General features: G+C 33.4%; 2 protein-coding genes, 1 non-coding gene and 1 pseudogene across 8 annotated transcripts; all 4 read right to left on the bottom strand.

The window, feature by feature from the left end:
- Nucleotides 1–1,492: 1,492 nt before the first annotated feature.
- On the bottom strand, nt 1,493–4,640 carry FMO GS-OX3 (flavin-monooxygenase glucosinolate S-oxygenase 3). Of its 2 annotated transcripts, NM_104934.3 has the most exons (7): nt 3,916–4,640; nt 3,756–3,826; nt 3,126–3,281; nt 2,922–3,004; nt 2,695–2,830; nt 2,432–2,605; nt 1,493–2,044 (listed from the first exon to the last, which is right to left on the bottom strand). In NM_104934.3, the coding sequence occupies exons 1-7, from the start codon at nt 4,460–4,462 to the stop codon at nt 1,823–1,825; spliced, it is 1,389 nt and encodes a 462-aa protein (NP_176444.1). In that variant the 5' UTR covers nt 4,463–4,640; the 3' UTR covers nt 1,493–1,822. The 2 variants fall into 2 exon arrangements, with proteins under 2 accessions (NP_176444.1, NP_001321026.1); NM_001334038.1 differs by having other exon boundaries at nt 1,493–2,605.
- Nucleotides 4,641–6,307: 1,667 nt separating this feature from the next.
- On the bottom strand, nt 6,308–6,935 carry AT1G09735. 2 transcript variants are annotated; one of them, NR_143519.1, is made up of 2 exons: nt 6,673–6,935; nt 6,309–6,555 (listed from the first exon to the last, which is right to left on the bottom strand). It is a non-coding gene; the product is annotated as an uncharacterized misc_RNA (transcript). The 2 variants fall into 2 exon arrangements; NR_143520.1 differs by having other exon boundaries at nt 6,308–6,845.
- A 141-nt stretch (nt 6,936–7,076) lies between these two features.
- Nucleotides 7,077–7,443, bottom strand: AT1G62550 (annotated as a pseudogene; the record flags this gene model as incomplete). The annotated part of the gene is made up of 1 exon: nt 7,077–7,443.
- Nucleotides 7,444–8,645: 1,202 nt separating this feature from the next.
- On the bottom strand, nt 8,646–12,740 carry FMO GS-OX2 (flavin-monooxygenase glucosinolate S-oxygenase 2). Of its 3 annotated transcripts, none has more exons than NM_104933.3 (7): nt 11,961–12,729; nt 10,827–10,897; nt 10,231–10,386; nt 10,022–10,104; nt 9,786–9,921; nt 9,537–9,710; nt 8,646–9,156 (listed from the first exon to the last, which is right to left on the bottom strand). In NM_104933.3, exons 1-7 carry the CDS (start codon nt 12,502–12,504, stop codon nt 8,947–8,949), a joined length of 1,374 nt encoding a protein of 457 aa, NP_564796.1. In that variant the 5' UTR covers nt 12,505–12,729; the 3' UTR covers nt 8,646–8,946. The 3 variants fall into 3 exon arrangements, with proteins under 3 accessions (NP_564796.1, NP_001320895.1, NP_001320894.1); NM_001334037.1 differs by having other exon boundaries at nt 8,657–9,156; nt 9,840–9,921; nt 11,961–12,624; NM_001334036.1 differs by having other exon boundaries at nt 8,657–9,156; nt 9,537–9,921; nt 11,961–12,740.
- Between the last annotated feature and the right edge of the window lie 2,385 nt (nt 12,741–15,125).

Genomic DNA, 15,125 nt, shown 5'->3' with positions numbered 1-15,125 from the left:
TGCAGCGGTTAAGTCGTCTTCATTTTTTAACTACTGGTGAAAGCAATAGATAGGTTTTAGTGACTGATCGCTAATTTAAATTTAAACATTAAAATTTCTCAACAACTAAAACTTTTGTCTTCAGTCACTAAAAATATCTTCAAAATTTTCACTAAACCATCAATTCTAAAAAAGAAAGCAAGATTTGTAAACGCAGTCACTAGTGGCTGACTATAACGAAACAAATAATCAAACGCCTGATTATTGCCGCTGGTCGTTTTTTGTCTTGTGATCTTGTCAGCAACAAACAAGGCCCGAACAACATGCCACGTATAAAAATGGCTTCGAATTTACATAAATATCGACAACCGCACAAGAGCATAAATGTGCCAGCGTTACTTCTATTTCCGTAACAAGCAAGTAAGCCTGTACCGGCCGGCTATAGCATTATTAATTCTCTTCATAACGTTGTATAGAGATATTAAAGTTGCTTACACGAAACTTGCTCCGCTCCTATACAGTCGTATAAATAAACCTTGTGGCTCATCGTTTACCAAAACATTTATATCGTCGACTTTCTTTGATATATTTGAACTTATTTTAAATTGCAAATGTTGACTCTAGACGGAAGATGTGGATGGAGTTCACAGACAGAAGCAATTAAAAGTGTTGTAATATGCAAAATTTCACCCTATTTGATATTTCTTTTTACTCGGTTGAATCGATTAAGCTATAATAATTTTAGGTGATGTCATAAATAGGAATTCTAAGCACAATGTGTTGCTGCAATAGAATGTATCCATCGACTAGTAATGGATGTTAAAGTTTAACCTTGATTTTGATCATGTTTTTGTGAAATGGGCCATTGATCTACATATACTCTATTTGCTGAGCCAGGCCCAGAACTCCAATTTTTACAAGTTCGACAAATAACACTTTTTAGAGTGAGTATAAGTTGTTTGAGAAAAAAAAATAAAAAAAAATAAGAAGAGTGAGTATAAGTTTATAACAACATACTACAAGAGAATCACTTTTAATCCACATCTGCATCTTCTAACCATTTGGTAATTAGAATAGAGATCTATAAAACGGTGTAAAAAGAGACATATATATGAAATTAGTGTTCGACCAAAAAAGAGACATTAGTCAAAATAAAGGTCACATATAATAGTCCAAAAAGTCAAATATACGGTTTGTTACACCACTAACCGCACCAAGAATAACTAAAAAGCCGATATTGGCCACACCTTCCTTTATCGTGAGTCGAATGGTATGGATTCAGTGGGAGTTTAAACTTTAAAGTCGTGAATGGGATATCAGTTTTTCCCTTTTCTAAAATGAACCCAATACTATTGTTTGAAAAAAAAAAGGGTGTAAAAAGAAATCAAGAGCAGGGAGTTGAGAAAATAAAATAAAAACCTCCAAAAATAAATAAATAGAACCAGATTTTTGTGTCCAATAATTTTTGTGTTGTATAGGGTCCATTAATATGGCAAATTAATTACTACAGTCTCGATTTTCGCGTTCATATTAAAAAAATTCCCCTACGATAGATGACTAGTCGGAACACTAAATAAACGTAATCTCAAAAATGCAAATCACATACAAATGGAAGCACATATTTAAAACTAAACGATCAAAAAGCCAAACAGAAATGTAAAAAATAATTTAAAACAACAAGGGCATACAATATAGCTTAACCCTCCTCTGTAAAGCTTACAATTTTTTTTTTTTTTTTTTTTTTTGTAAATTGTAAAGCTTACAATAGTTTTGCAATTTATTGAAGGCTTGGAATCAACCCACCTACCAGAAAAGAAAAACAAGTCGGCACTATTGGCGCAGATCATCTTCCATTTTCGAGGTAATAAGAAGGATCAACACTAATCAACTTCTTCCTAGAAAAATCATTGTACGCTTCTTCTATGAGTTCATCGTCGTCCCATTCATCACGGTAAGTTTCTGGATGGGCCACAAGTCTCAGGTATCCGCCGTCAACTTCTTGACCTCTCCAACGTTCTACGAGTTCACAACCAGATTCTTTCGCGACCCAATTGAGGTACTCACTCTGTTAGAGAGATTAAGTTTTCTTAAAAAAGTTATTGACATGATGCTCTTCTTGAGTCGATAATATGCATATGATTCTTTAACAAAAAGAATATGTATATGCATTTGGTTGTTTGTTTACATGTAATTTTAATTTTATATTCAAAGTATTTAAAAAATCCATATTTTAAGCAATTAATTAAAAATATTTATATTTAGTAATTGTAAATCCGAAATTCAAGCGCACTTGGTTTTTTTTATGATGATATGAAAAAGTTTTAATTATTAAAACATGTGAATTTTGTTTTAATATTTTTCACATGATTTTTTTTTTTTAGAAATCTACGTTTGAAACTATTTTGACATATTTATAGGACATGTAGTTTTATTCGGAATATGACGAACTTACCTGAATTCTACCTATCGTATGAGTATGTCTCTTGGGAATACCTAAGGCATCAAGCGACGCATACCACGCATTAATATCTTCCATCATCTTATCTGTTGAGGGAAGTGTAACTCGTCCTGACAAGACTGCTGCCACCCATTTGCTTTGGATTTCAAACATAACAAATACTATCCCCTGAATTTAAAAAGAAAATCACAGATCAAAACTAATAAAGTGAGACGTGAACTCGAAAGTCCAAGAGAAAAAGTTCAATTGATACTAACCATTGCTGGCAAACCAACGAAAGCAAGTCCAGGGGCAAGCGCTGGTGGAAAGACATGCTTGTATAGAGGTTCAACACGTTTTTCATCAATGCGCAAATAGCCATTTGTTTCAAGAAATGGGAAGTTATACTTGTACCTACACACATAAACCAAAAACATTAGGTCAGTCAATAGATTAAAAATCTTGCTATATATGAGCCAATAAATACTGAAAACTATGGATATACCCGGTGCAATACACAATGCTATCAGCAAATATCACCTTCCCGTTTTTGAAAACAATCGACCCATCCTCATGGGTGGTGTCGATCTACGACATATCAAAGGAGAAAATCAAAGACTTTTAACATTATAATTGGTTTTAAATGAAATGGCGTGAATGTTCATATAATCCAAATCATTGTTCGATTAAATAAAGTTTTTAGTTTTACTTCGGAATGCATCCATAGATTGTTTTGGGGAACGGAAATCTTCTCGTATGTGTGGGGTTCCCTTGCTCTAGACGCAATGTGGACTTCTTTTGCGACCTTAGCTATGTCCCTACTAATATCGGCACCACTCGCAAAATTTCCTATCACCACCACCACCTAGCAAAATATCAATACAATAATATAGATCGTAAATGAAATTAATTATGATATATAATTTTGTGGACCAACTTACAGTTACGTTTACGTATTAATAATTTAATAGAGCTAATTTTTTATCTTTTTTTTGAATCTAATGTTAAATTATATTCAAAGAAAAAATAGCATTTTTACAACTGACGGAACGGTTTATCGAGAGAAAAATTTAAAGATTTTTTCAAAAATTTTGTAGTCCGAACAATTAGATGCGAGTTAATCAAGCTTGGGCTGCAAGCCAAACTTGAAAAGCTGCATCATACCTCCTATCACCCAAGCGTCTGATAGAGCTAATTTAAATTTCTAAATGCATACGAACAATGCTTTACTTCCAAGAACTGAGAGATGGAGTTCTTCCATATAGACGCAATGATGTAGAAAGTTTTCTTAACCTAGACCATATGCTTTACCTTCTTTTACAAAGGAAAAAAAAATTACCTCGTTTTCGAATGGATCAGGAACTCTATAGTTGTGGCTATGAATCTGCTTTCCTGGCCACGATTTTATACCTATGGATACACATTTTTTGGTTATTCTCAACTAACTTTTACACTGTTATTAAAAGAAAAGGTGAGTATTTATAAATTAATATTTTTACCAGGAATATGAGCAATATTTGGTTCTGTATAGTGACCATTGCAAACCACGACGGCGTCATAGATCTCATCTTCCAAGAACCCGCCGGAGTTTTTCGACTGGACCCTCCAGTTCCCGTTGTCAACCGGTTCAACGCGAACCACCTCGGTCTCGAACCGGATCATCTCCTCTATTTTAAACTCTCTAGCAAAGTCTTGAATATACGCAAGAACTTCCCTATGATTTGGATAACGTCTCGCGTCTCTTGACTCGTCATCGAAACGTGGCAAAAACGGGAAGTCCCTGACACCCATACTTTCTCTCGGGACATTGGTTCGGAGAGACTCGTAGATGCTCGAGTGGACTTTGGATCGGGTGGGGTCAAGGCTAAGTGGATCGGAATCGGATTTAGGTGTGTAAACCCATAGACCACCGACTTGTTTCTCCCGTTCAAACACAACTACACTGTGACCTTCACGACGGAGCTCCCTAGACGTTATGAGACCGGCTGGTCCGGCTCCGATCACTGCCACGTGTTTAGAAGTGATTTGGTTTTGAGCTGGTGCCATATTTTGTCAAATCTTAATAATAGTAGGTTTTGTGTATAAGTTGCATCAGCTTCAGGCCAAATATAAATACTATATTTTAATGGCAAGATTACAGATGTTACATTTCATCTAATGGTTATGGAATTTTATTACTCATTCCAATCCACGTGTTCGGTGAACGACGTGTAAGTGATTAGAAATTTTTCAATTTTTATGTGACCTTTTAAGCTCCGGGCATTGCTTTTGTCAAAGTTTATTTATTTAATAATAGGTCCTTTTTCATTTCTTTTTGTGTTCTTATTCTTATGATTTTTTTTTTATCATGTTCATCTTATGTTTGTTGAAATGAAACTTCATCACAAGATAATCTTATTTTGCTAAGAAATATTTTTTCGTTATAAACGTAACTTCTTTATTAAATAAATCTAGTCTTTTACGATTCCTTATTTATTTAGCTGTCGTAGACAAGCAAGTTAATTTACAGACAAACTAGTGAAATCCAGTAGGTTGGTGAAGAAAGTGAAAACACGTGTGGAATTTGCAAGGCAGGAATCTTGGTGGAGATGGGACAACAAATAATTGTCTACAGTTAATATTTTCGTGGACAAGAAAAAAAAAAGACAATCCTTGGAAAGCTACTATTACATCCATCGAAAGTTCCACATCGCTGATTTCATTTATATATATATATAAGAAAGAGAAATCATTAATCATTACTAGATTTCATCGTTACAGACTTACCGTTATCACTTACTCGCACTACGAATAAATTCAAAAATCAATGTATACATATTCATTCTCATTACTCATTAGATTTCATCGTTACCGTTATCATTTACTCGCGCTATGATTTTTTTTTAAAAATCAATAGAAGTTCTCTATAAGTCAATTTACAAAATAGAAAACAATGAAAAAAAATCCAGGAATGTACCTTAAAAATTTAGCACCAAAATCTGTCAAGAAAACTTTGAGAGCATCCACATTGATTATTTATATAAGTGTTTTTAAATGAGCATATATTCAAATATATATAAATTAAAAGAAATATATGGGTGTCTTTAAAAGGAGAGTTGTGTTTTCTTAGAGACAATTAAATCGTCCTACACAAAACATGCAAGAGATGCGTAGGCTAGATCACACTATATCACAATTCTTAATTAGCTTTATGATTTTAGTTGATGTTCTACGTATGGACCATAGAGAAACCAAACTGAATTCAACCAACATTTCTTCAACTACTAGACACAGAAATACAAAGGGTGAAAGGATCGTTACGTTAATTGGTACGATGCTATGTATTTTATGGGGGAAAATTTTCATTTTAGTTCAGGCACGTTGAAAGTCATTCACCTGTTTTCCTACCCAACATCACTGTTCTTTTCCTCTGTTCTTTCTTTCGTTTATCTATAATTACATTTCCTTCTTGAGACAAGTTGCAGTTGGAATTTTCTCTAGTTATCTTGTGAAACTCCTAACCTCCCTTCATAGTCTGAAACAGTGAACTTCATGACCTTTAATCTGGCCATCTCGGCTCAGCTATCTTTCAAAGAGTGAAAGCGGGATTTTTTCAACGTAATCATACCTAAAAGCCTTCTCATTATTCCAGTGGGTCATGAATCGATTTATCAACCTATAAAAAGACAGAATCAAACATATATGCTGAAATCTCAGAAAGAGACACCGAATCTATCAATCATGTGATCTGACTCTAAGAACTAACGGACCTCAGAGGCTCAGAGCTAGCAAACACTTCAAAGTCAAATTCATGTTACAAGTAGATATCTTCTCTGTAATAAGTTGCTTGTCAAAGTGAAGAAAAAAAAAATGAGAGGAGGAAGAAGCGAAGAAAAATTAAGGATTTTCTTGCCAAGTAATCCGTAAATGGAGTAACAAATCCGAACCATTTATTTCGTTAATTTGGAGATCAGCTAATCAAAGAAACGTACAAAAAGAAGCAGATCTATAAAACCGAAGTTGCAAAGATTTGAGGGTAGAGGCGTGACGTGAGATTAGTAGATCTTGCACAGTTGCACCTAAAGCAAGTTCAAGTTGTGGCAGAGAAACTTTGAATTTTGATGGTTGTTGCACTTGGCACAAGAAAAGTATTGCATGCACTTGCTCGACCAGAAAACAAACCAAAATACCAAATCAGTTTGTACATCAGTGAAGTAAATGTAAAGTCCCATATAATTATGCAATTAACCTTTAAAAAGAACAGAATACATCCTTACTTCCTTATATGCTTCTTAAAATCAGCCGGCACACCCCCAAAATAAAAACACAAAAAACCATCTTCTTGGTTCGAGGAAATGGGAAGGATGAAAACTTGTTGAAGTTGATTTCCTTAATTGAACCTGCACAAATAAAAGGAAGCTTCAGTGAGAAGAGATGAAGAAAAGAGAAGAAGCTCCACGAAGAAGAAGTCGCAGAAGAAGTGTCGTGTAAAAAGGGTCAACGACACATAAGAAGGACACAATTCAACAAGAAGAAAGAGTTGGGCTTGGTGTGTTTTGTAATAATGTTAATATTGGGTATTAGTTTTTTTTTTTTTTTTTGATTCTAATGTTAAATTATATTCAAAGAAAAAATAACGTTTTTACAACTATTGCATCGTGTTTTCGAAAGATAGATTAAAAAAACTTGCTAATTGCTGAAAAGGTTGAAATGAATCAAGAGCGAGCTCTAATCCCCCATGCTTCTGATGGTTGTGATTTGATTTTTAACTTGTTTGTCTATCCAACTGATCAATTGAGCCGATGTGTTCGGTGGTTCGATATGTCGTCGTCCATTCGTTCTCTCCAGACTGTGTAGACTGTGGCTTGGAATACATAGCGGAGAAGGAAACCTTCCAAACGATCTTGATCTGGGGCTGAAACATGAGCCAGAATCTGGGGGCAACTTGTCGTGTATCTAGACTTCCATAAACCTTTAGCCAGAGCAGCCCAAATGGCTGAAACAGAGTTGCAGTAAAAAAATATTGGGCTATTAGTTAAGTTAGGCCCAAAAGAGTAAGAGTGTTGTTGTTAGTCTAAACTCTAAAGCATAGCTAGGGACTAAGCATAGTAGTTGTTGTAGTTGTTAAGGTTGCTTGTGTAAATGAACCTTAGGTAAATGATGTCTAGAAGTAAGGTCTAGGTCTAAGTAGAAGCATGGGTGCAAGTGTATGCAAATGTGAGTGCAAGAGTGTACCAACTAGTATAAGTGTGTGTGTGTAAGGAGGTGTTGCAAGAATTATCTTCTAATCCAATACAAAAATGTAGACAATTAAAAGACAAAAAAGTTTCTTTTGTTCCTCTCTAAGCAAGAACAAAAACAGAGTGTGATAAAGGGAGAGACATAAAGAAAGAGTGAACTAACCTCAATGAGGTTAGAGGTGAGAAATGCAACAAAACTAAGATCATTGTCGTCCCATTTATCGCGATAAGTTTGGAGACAAGTCTCTGGTATCCATGGATATTTGTTGATTTCTCCAATGTTCAATGAGTCAACAATTACATTCTTCCGCTATCCAATACATGTACTCACACTGCAAAAAGGGAACATATTTTCTCAAAAAAAAGTCATTGACATGATGTTATTCATAGCTCGATAATATGCATTTGATTGTTTGATTTTATAGTCGTGTACTTACCAACTTTAAGCAAACTTAACAATTTAAAAATAAATAAAAAAATTGTTACTGTAACTAAAAGTTAAACGCACACGGAATCAAAGCGTTCCGTTTGCTTTTTTCAGCCTAAATGTTCTATGATAAACTTAAGAAGGTTTTATAGTTAGATGTGAATTATCTTCTGAATTTTTTTCTACATATATAGAAACGTGAAAAAATATCGGACCAACCTAAATTTTACAAAATTTATGTGTATATCTTTTAGGAAGGCCTAACACATCAAGCGATGCATACCACTCAGTGAGTGGCACTCACTGATATCTTCTATCATGTTATCTTGTGAAGGAAGTTTAACCCGTCCTGCCAAGACTGTTCCCACCCATTTGCTGTGGATTTCAAACATAACAAATTGTATGCCCTGATAAAAAAAATAGAGATCAAAAACCTAGTGAGACTTGAACTCAAATGCCCAAGATATAAATTTTGTTTGAGACTAACCATCGCTGGTAAACCAATGAACGAAAGACCAAGGGAAAGCGCGGGTGGAAAAATACATGCTTGTATAGATGTTCTACACGGCTTTCATCAATGCTCATATATCCATTGGTTTCAAGAAACGGAAGTAATATTTGCATCTATACGTGGTGAACATAATCAGTGTAAAATTCAAACATAAGCACAAAATAAATAAAAACTCAAATGCAAACAAAAACAAACACACACAAAGAAAAATAACAATCAGGGCATCATGCCTTAGAGATAAACCCTCCTATTTATTCAAAGCTTTCAATAGTTTAGCAATCAACCCTGAAAAGGAAAGAATCCATCCTTCCTTATGCTTCTTAAATACAATACACCCACCCCCAAAGTAAAAACACAAAAATCATTTTCTTGATTAGAGGATATGGGAAGGATGGAAACTAATTAATTTCTTCCTAGCAAAGTCCTCGTAAGCTTCTTCCATAAGGTCATTGTCGTCCCATTCATCGCGATAAGTTTCTGGGTGTGAGACAAGTCTCTGGTATCCGCGGACGATTTGTTGATTTCTCCAATGTTCAACGAGCGGACAACCACATTCTTCTGCGACCCAATTGAGGTACTCACTCTGCAAGATGAAATATATTTTTTTCAAACAAAGTCATTGACATGATTTTATTCTTGAGTCGATAATATTTCTTTGATTGTTTGTTTACATTTTACTTGAATTTCTATTAGTTCAGTTTTTTAAAAAAAGTTCATCAACAATTTTAGGCAAAAAAAAAAAAATACTTTGTTAATTGTAAATCTAAAAATTAAAAGCCTTACGTTTGCATTTTTTCTTTGCAGAAACTTTTTATGGTGAACAAAAAGAGGTTTTATAATTAAAACATGTGAATTATGTTTCAAAAAAAAAAATTCACAAGAAAACGTGAAAAAATGATTTTGAACTAATCGAATTTATTTAGATATAGGCATGTAATCATATTCAGAATATAAGGTACTCACCTGAATTTTACCCAATTTATGTGTATATCTTTTAGGAATGCCTACCGCATCAAGCGATGCATACCACGCACTAATATCTTCCATCATCTTATCTTCTGTGGGAAGTGTAACCCGCCTTGACAAGACTGCTGCCACCCATTTGCTTTGGATTTCAAACATAACAAATTGTATGCCCTGATAAAAAAAAGATAAAGATAAAAACCAAGTGAGACTTGAACTCGGAACCCCAAGATATTGTTTGAGACTAACCATCGATGGTAAACCAACGAATGAAAGACCAGGAGAAAGCGCAGGTGGAAATACATGCTTGTATAGATGTTCTACGCGGTTTTCATCAATGTTCATATAGCCATTGGTTTCAAGGAATGTGAAGCGATATTTATATCTACACACATAGACCGAAATATATGGTAAATCAGTAGTACATTTCACATTATTAATTTTGGTAACTATGAGCATAAAAATACTGAAAACTACGAATATACCCAGTGCAATACACAATGCTATCAGCATATACCACCTTCCCGTTTTTGAAAACAATGGACCCATCTTCATATGCCGTGTCTATCTTCAACATATCAAAAAGGAAAACATTTTAATACTATCATTCGATAATTACCTTTAAAATTAAATTCCACGAGTATAAATTAAAATCAAAATTATGGTTAAATAAAATAAAATTTGTCTGTTTTACTTCCGAATGAATCCATAGATTGTTCCGAGGCACGGGAAGCTTTTCGTATGTATCAAATTCACTCGCTCTAGATGCAATGTGAACTTCTTTCGCGACCTTAGCTATGTCCCTACTAATATCGGCACCGCTAGCAAAATTTCCGATGACCACCACCACCTGCCAAAGCACCAACACAAAAATGCTTCTCTTTTTTTTTTTTTTTTGTTAAAAAATCGGATCATACATGAACCTAAATATGATATGAATTATCTCTAACATTTCTAATAATAAAATGTTGTTTGATGGACGATTATGAACATCTCTTGCATGTTCCAGCTAAATTCCTCCGATCTTCTTTTTTCCAGCTAAATTCATAGATATCAAATCGAGAATTCAAATTCAGTATACAAATTACAAAACTTTTGGAAAATATATATGCGTGTCTTTATAACACGTTTCTTGCTACAATATGTTATTTATTCTTATTAATTATTGAATGAGACTTTCTACCCAAAAAAAAAATTATTGAAAGAGACTTTTTTTGGTAGAACTAGTAGAAAAAAACTCATAATAGAAAGTATAAAGGGACTACTATCTTTAAAAAAAAATACAATTACCTCGTTTTCGAATGGCCCAGGAACTCTGTAGTTGTGGCTATGGATCTGCTTTCCTGGCCACGATTTTATACCTAAAGATATAGATAGTTCTGATAGTTTTAGATTATATGTTAGATTGAAGTCTTAAGTTATTCATCAAGATCGGACGATGTATCTAGAAAATTGTAATCTAAAATCCAGCAGTGGCAAATGATTCAATCACTAACTGGTTTTTATAAGGGTAATATTAGAAACTAACTATAAAATTGAAAAGAATCAAGTAACTAACAATTGTCAGTTTTTCTACGGATAAATAACTATATGACGGCATAAGAAAATACAAAACTATCCTTGCAAGTTGAACCAAAAGCAGACTTATGTAGATATATTTGATGTTTTTTAGCAAATCGCATGAAACATGTTAAAATAGCACGATATTTATAAAAAATATGACATTTTATAACGTACATTTTACACAAATAGCATGTTATATAAACAAATATCGTTTTATTTGAAAAGTTGAACCAGGAGCAAGCTTATACGAAGATAAAATAATAGATTTAAGAAAGTTTTAACATTTAAATCATGTTTTTAGAAGAAATTACATGTGATTTAAATAAATAATGTGTTATATGAAAAAGTAGCATGTTGGGAGAGAGAGATTTCTAGTTATCACGTGTAATTCAAAAAAGTATCGTCGTATAAAAGAAAATAACATACAATTTAAAAAGAAAACATAACGACGGAGATTCCAAGAAAGAATCAAAATCGAATAAAAAATGACAAATCTTCTGCAAATTGAAGGAGAGATGATCTATCAATATAAATAACGTTTGAGAGCCTAGATTTATCGAAAAAGAGATCGGGTGGTTGTGATGGTGGAAGATGTGGTGGTTGTGGTGATGGGAGAAAGAAAGATGAGATGATTCTAAGTGTTTTATTTGATTTTGAAAAATACCATGTAATATATATAAAATACGAAAAATGGGTAAAAAAGTAATTGCAAGTGAAGAAAGAGAGTGTGGTCTGACACCATGGCTATTTTGTTAGTTCTTTTACAATCCATAGTTTTATAAAAAATGTTACATAAATATATGTGAGAAAACAAAGTTATTTTTTTAAAAATAAAATAAGTAGTTAGAAAATGATCTTTACCAGGAATATGAGCAACGTTTGGTTCTGTATAGTGTCCACTGCAAACAACAACGGCGTCAAAGATCTCATCGTGGGAAACACCGCCAGAGGTTTTAGACCAGACCCTCCATTTCCCGTTAACCGGTTCAACCCGAACCACCTCGATCTCGAACCGAACCATCTCCTCTAGGTTAAACTCTCTAGCAAAGTCTTGAAGGTACGCAAGAACTTCCATGTGGCTCGGATACCGTCTCGAGTCTCTTGACTCGTCATCGAAACGAGGCACAAAAGGGAAGTCCGTGAAACCCATACATTCTCGTGGGAGGTTGGTTCGGAGAGACTCGTACACGCTCGAGTGGACTATGGAACGGGTTGGGTCAAGGCTAAGCGGGTCGGATTCGGCTTTGGGTGAATAGATCCAGAGACCTCCTACTTCTTTCTCCCGCTCTAATACGACAACAGTGTGACCTTCACGACTGAGCTCCCTAGCCGCTACGAGACCGGCTGCTCCGGCTCCGATGACTACCACGTGTTGAGAACTGATCGGGTTTTGAGCTGGTGCCATATATTTGAACTTTATGGTATGGTGGATTTTTCTTTATTTGGTAGGAGACTGTCGTATGATCTCTGTGTTTTGGTTAAAGGTCGTTCCGTGCTATTAATGGGCTTATATAATAGAACTGAAACAAGATGGCTAATCATCATCATTTTCGTACTTTAACCAAAAACAAAAAAAAAACCATCTTTGTTGTAAGAACAATATACTTCATACAAAAATATTCGATCATTCTATTGTAAAAATGGAAGGGGAAATATCCGAAAAAGCACAATTTATTTTGTTATAAAATTAGCTGAAATTGTTTTGTTGTCAGAACAATACACAAACTAATTTAACTTAATAAAAGAATATGATCGAATTTAAAATCTGATTTTCTTCATTCAACAACCGTTACCGGTGTAAACCAAATCGTCAAAATAGAGTATATAGGCATGGCTGCCAGCTTGAACTAAAATAGTAAGAGACTTTTGACGGATCTAGGAGTAGTGAAGCATAGTGATCCGATGTTGATGTTTTGTGATAGGAAATCAGCATTGCACATTGCTGTTAACCCAATGTTCTATGAGAAAACTAAAAATATCAAAGCGGATTATCTTAGTATAAGAGATGTGGTTCAATATTATTACATATAATGTTCGAACCACATAGCCTTGAGAAGTTCCTGTTTTAGCTACTTGTCCAAGTTGAGCGTTTGTGATTTACATATATACTCAAACTTGAAAGGAAGTGTTAAAGTTTTATATGGTTCTACAATTTTCGGAGATATATGTTTATTAATTAGAGTGGGTACGGGATAAATCTTATGTTAAGATAAGGATTAGTAAGTTTAGTGCTTAAATTAATATATATAATTGTGTATTAGTGTATATATATATTGGTGCATGTGATCAATAAACTTAACTTTTCCCAAATCATCTTGAATTTTGAAACCATATTGAAAAACCATTGTTAAAAATATTTTCAATAACTGGATATTAAAATATTTTCCACAATCAATACTTCAATAGTTCTAGTTTTAAAATTCATAATAGAAAAACATAGGATTTATCATTTTAACATTAATTATTTAAAATGTGTGATTAAATTCATATATACCTCAAATGAAGAAAGAGAAGGAAGAAAAATATTTCATCCATTTCAAAATGTAAGATGTTTTGGAAGTTAGGACAGAGATTGATAAAATTTATGCTTTTAGTCAAATATATATTTTTAATAAGAAATACTCGGTGAAAGCCAATGAAGAAAAACAGTCATTTAATTCTTTATAAACCTTTTAGATAAAACTTTTTAATTAATATTTCTTTTATATGAAGATATGAAAACATCTATATTTTGACTCAAAAGAAAAACTCTAAAACAACTTATATCCCGTTTTAAAACGGAAAGAGTAAGTTTTAGCTTGGATATTACAATTTCTTAATTACATTTACCGATTTACGGACCTTGATTGCATTTTGAAAGGGACGGGCCATGGACCCAGACCTAACCGCAAATGGATGGACACGTACCCTCTCTTTCATTTATCTTCTTCAACGAATAGCCACCTAAAAGTACGAAGGCTTGGACCGTTCGGTTAATTGCGTTTTGTGGGTTGAGTGAAATATTTAATAAGCTTACTATTTAAATCGTCAAGTCATGTTATTTCAGTCTTTGCATAATTCACGTGTTTTGCTACCCGGCAAAATCGGCAACTTTATCTCAATCATTGTAGAATCAAGTGAAGAATAAACGTGACACAACTACCCGATTTTTGTTTGTAGCTTGTACATTTCTTCCTTTATTTTTTTTTGACATCCGTAAATTTCTTTTTTCTTTTTAGTAAATTTCTTGATTTTTTCTAATCCAGAAAAATCAAATTCTGACTTTATCCATCAATAATAGAGTTTTATGCAAAAAAAAAAACAATCTTAAAATCAACAATTTTTCAACTACCATTCATGTCGAAAAAATGCAAAATCATATGAAGTAAAAAAATAATACGGTATTGTATATAGCCTATTTTAACAACTTTACATATATTGATTTCATATAATTATTCTGTATTTTTTGGACGTGAAGGATAAAATTACAAAAATAAACGATTTTGACGTTTTTTGGTACAAAAACCATCAATAACATGGTCTTAGATCTTAACCATATATGGTTCCTACAAAAGTCTTATACATTAACTTTGTGTAGGTGATCAATCTACATCAATAATTTGGTCTTGTAGGGATTCTTCAAAAGTCATCATGTAGGAAACATTTTTAAGATACATTAGTCGATCAAGCATCCCTTACCCTTGGGTATAATAACTAGAGCATATAGATCAAAGATTGGACTACCGAGTAAAGCATCATGAGCAGTAAAAACAAGAGTTATCCGCGAAAGTAATGTCGGTTTTATATGTGATAACGCATGCTTGAGTTCGAGTACGAAAAAGAAAAATAACAAATTTGATAAACCGATAGCGAGGAAGGCTTTTCGAAAAAAAGCAGAGTCAAAACTTGTTTTTATCTTTTATCGTTCTATATTATTTTTGATAATTTTGATGATATGTTTGTATAATTGGTTTGAAAACTTGTTTTTTCTCCTTAACGTCTTAATAAATGAAACAGAGTAATAAAGAAACAGAGTAAAAAAAACAG

This window comes from Arabidopsis thaliana (assembly GCF_000001735.4).
Source record: "Arabidopsis thaliana chromosome 1 sequence".
Lineage (NCBI taxonomy): Eukaryota > Viridiplantae > Streptophyta > Magnoliopsida > Brassicales > Brassicaceae > Arabidopsis > Arabidopsis thaliana.
The sequence above is the reverse complement of the archived record's forward strand: the minus strand, read 5'-3'. Positions and strand labels throughout refer to the sequence as shown.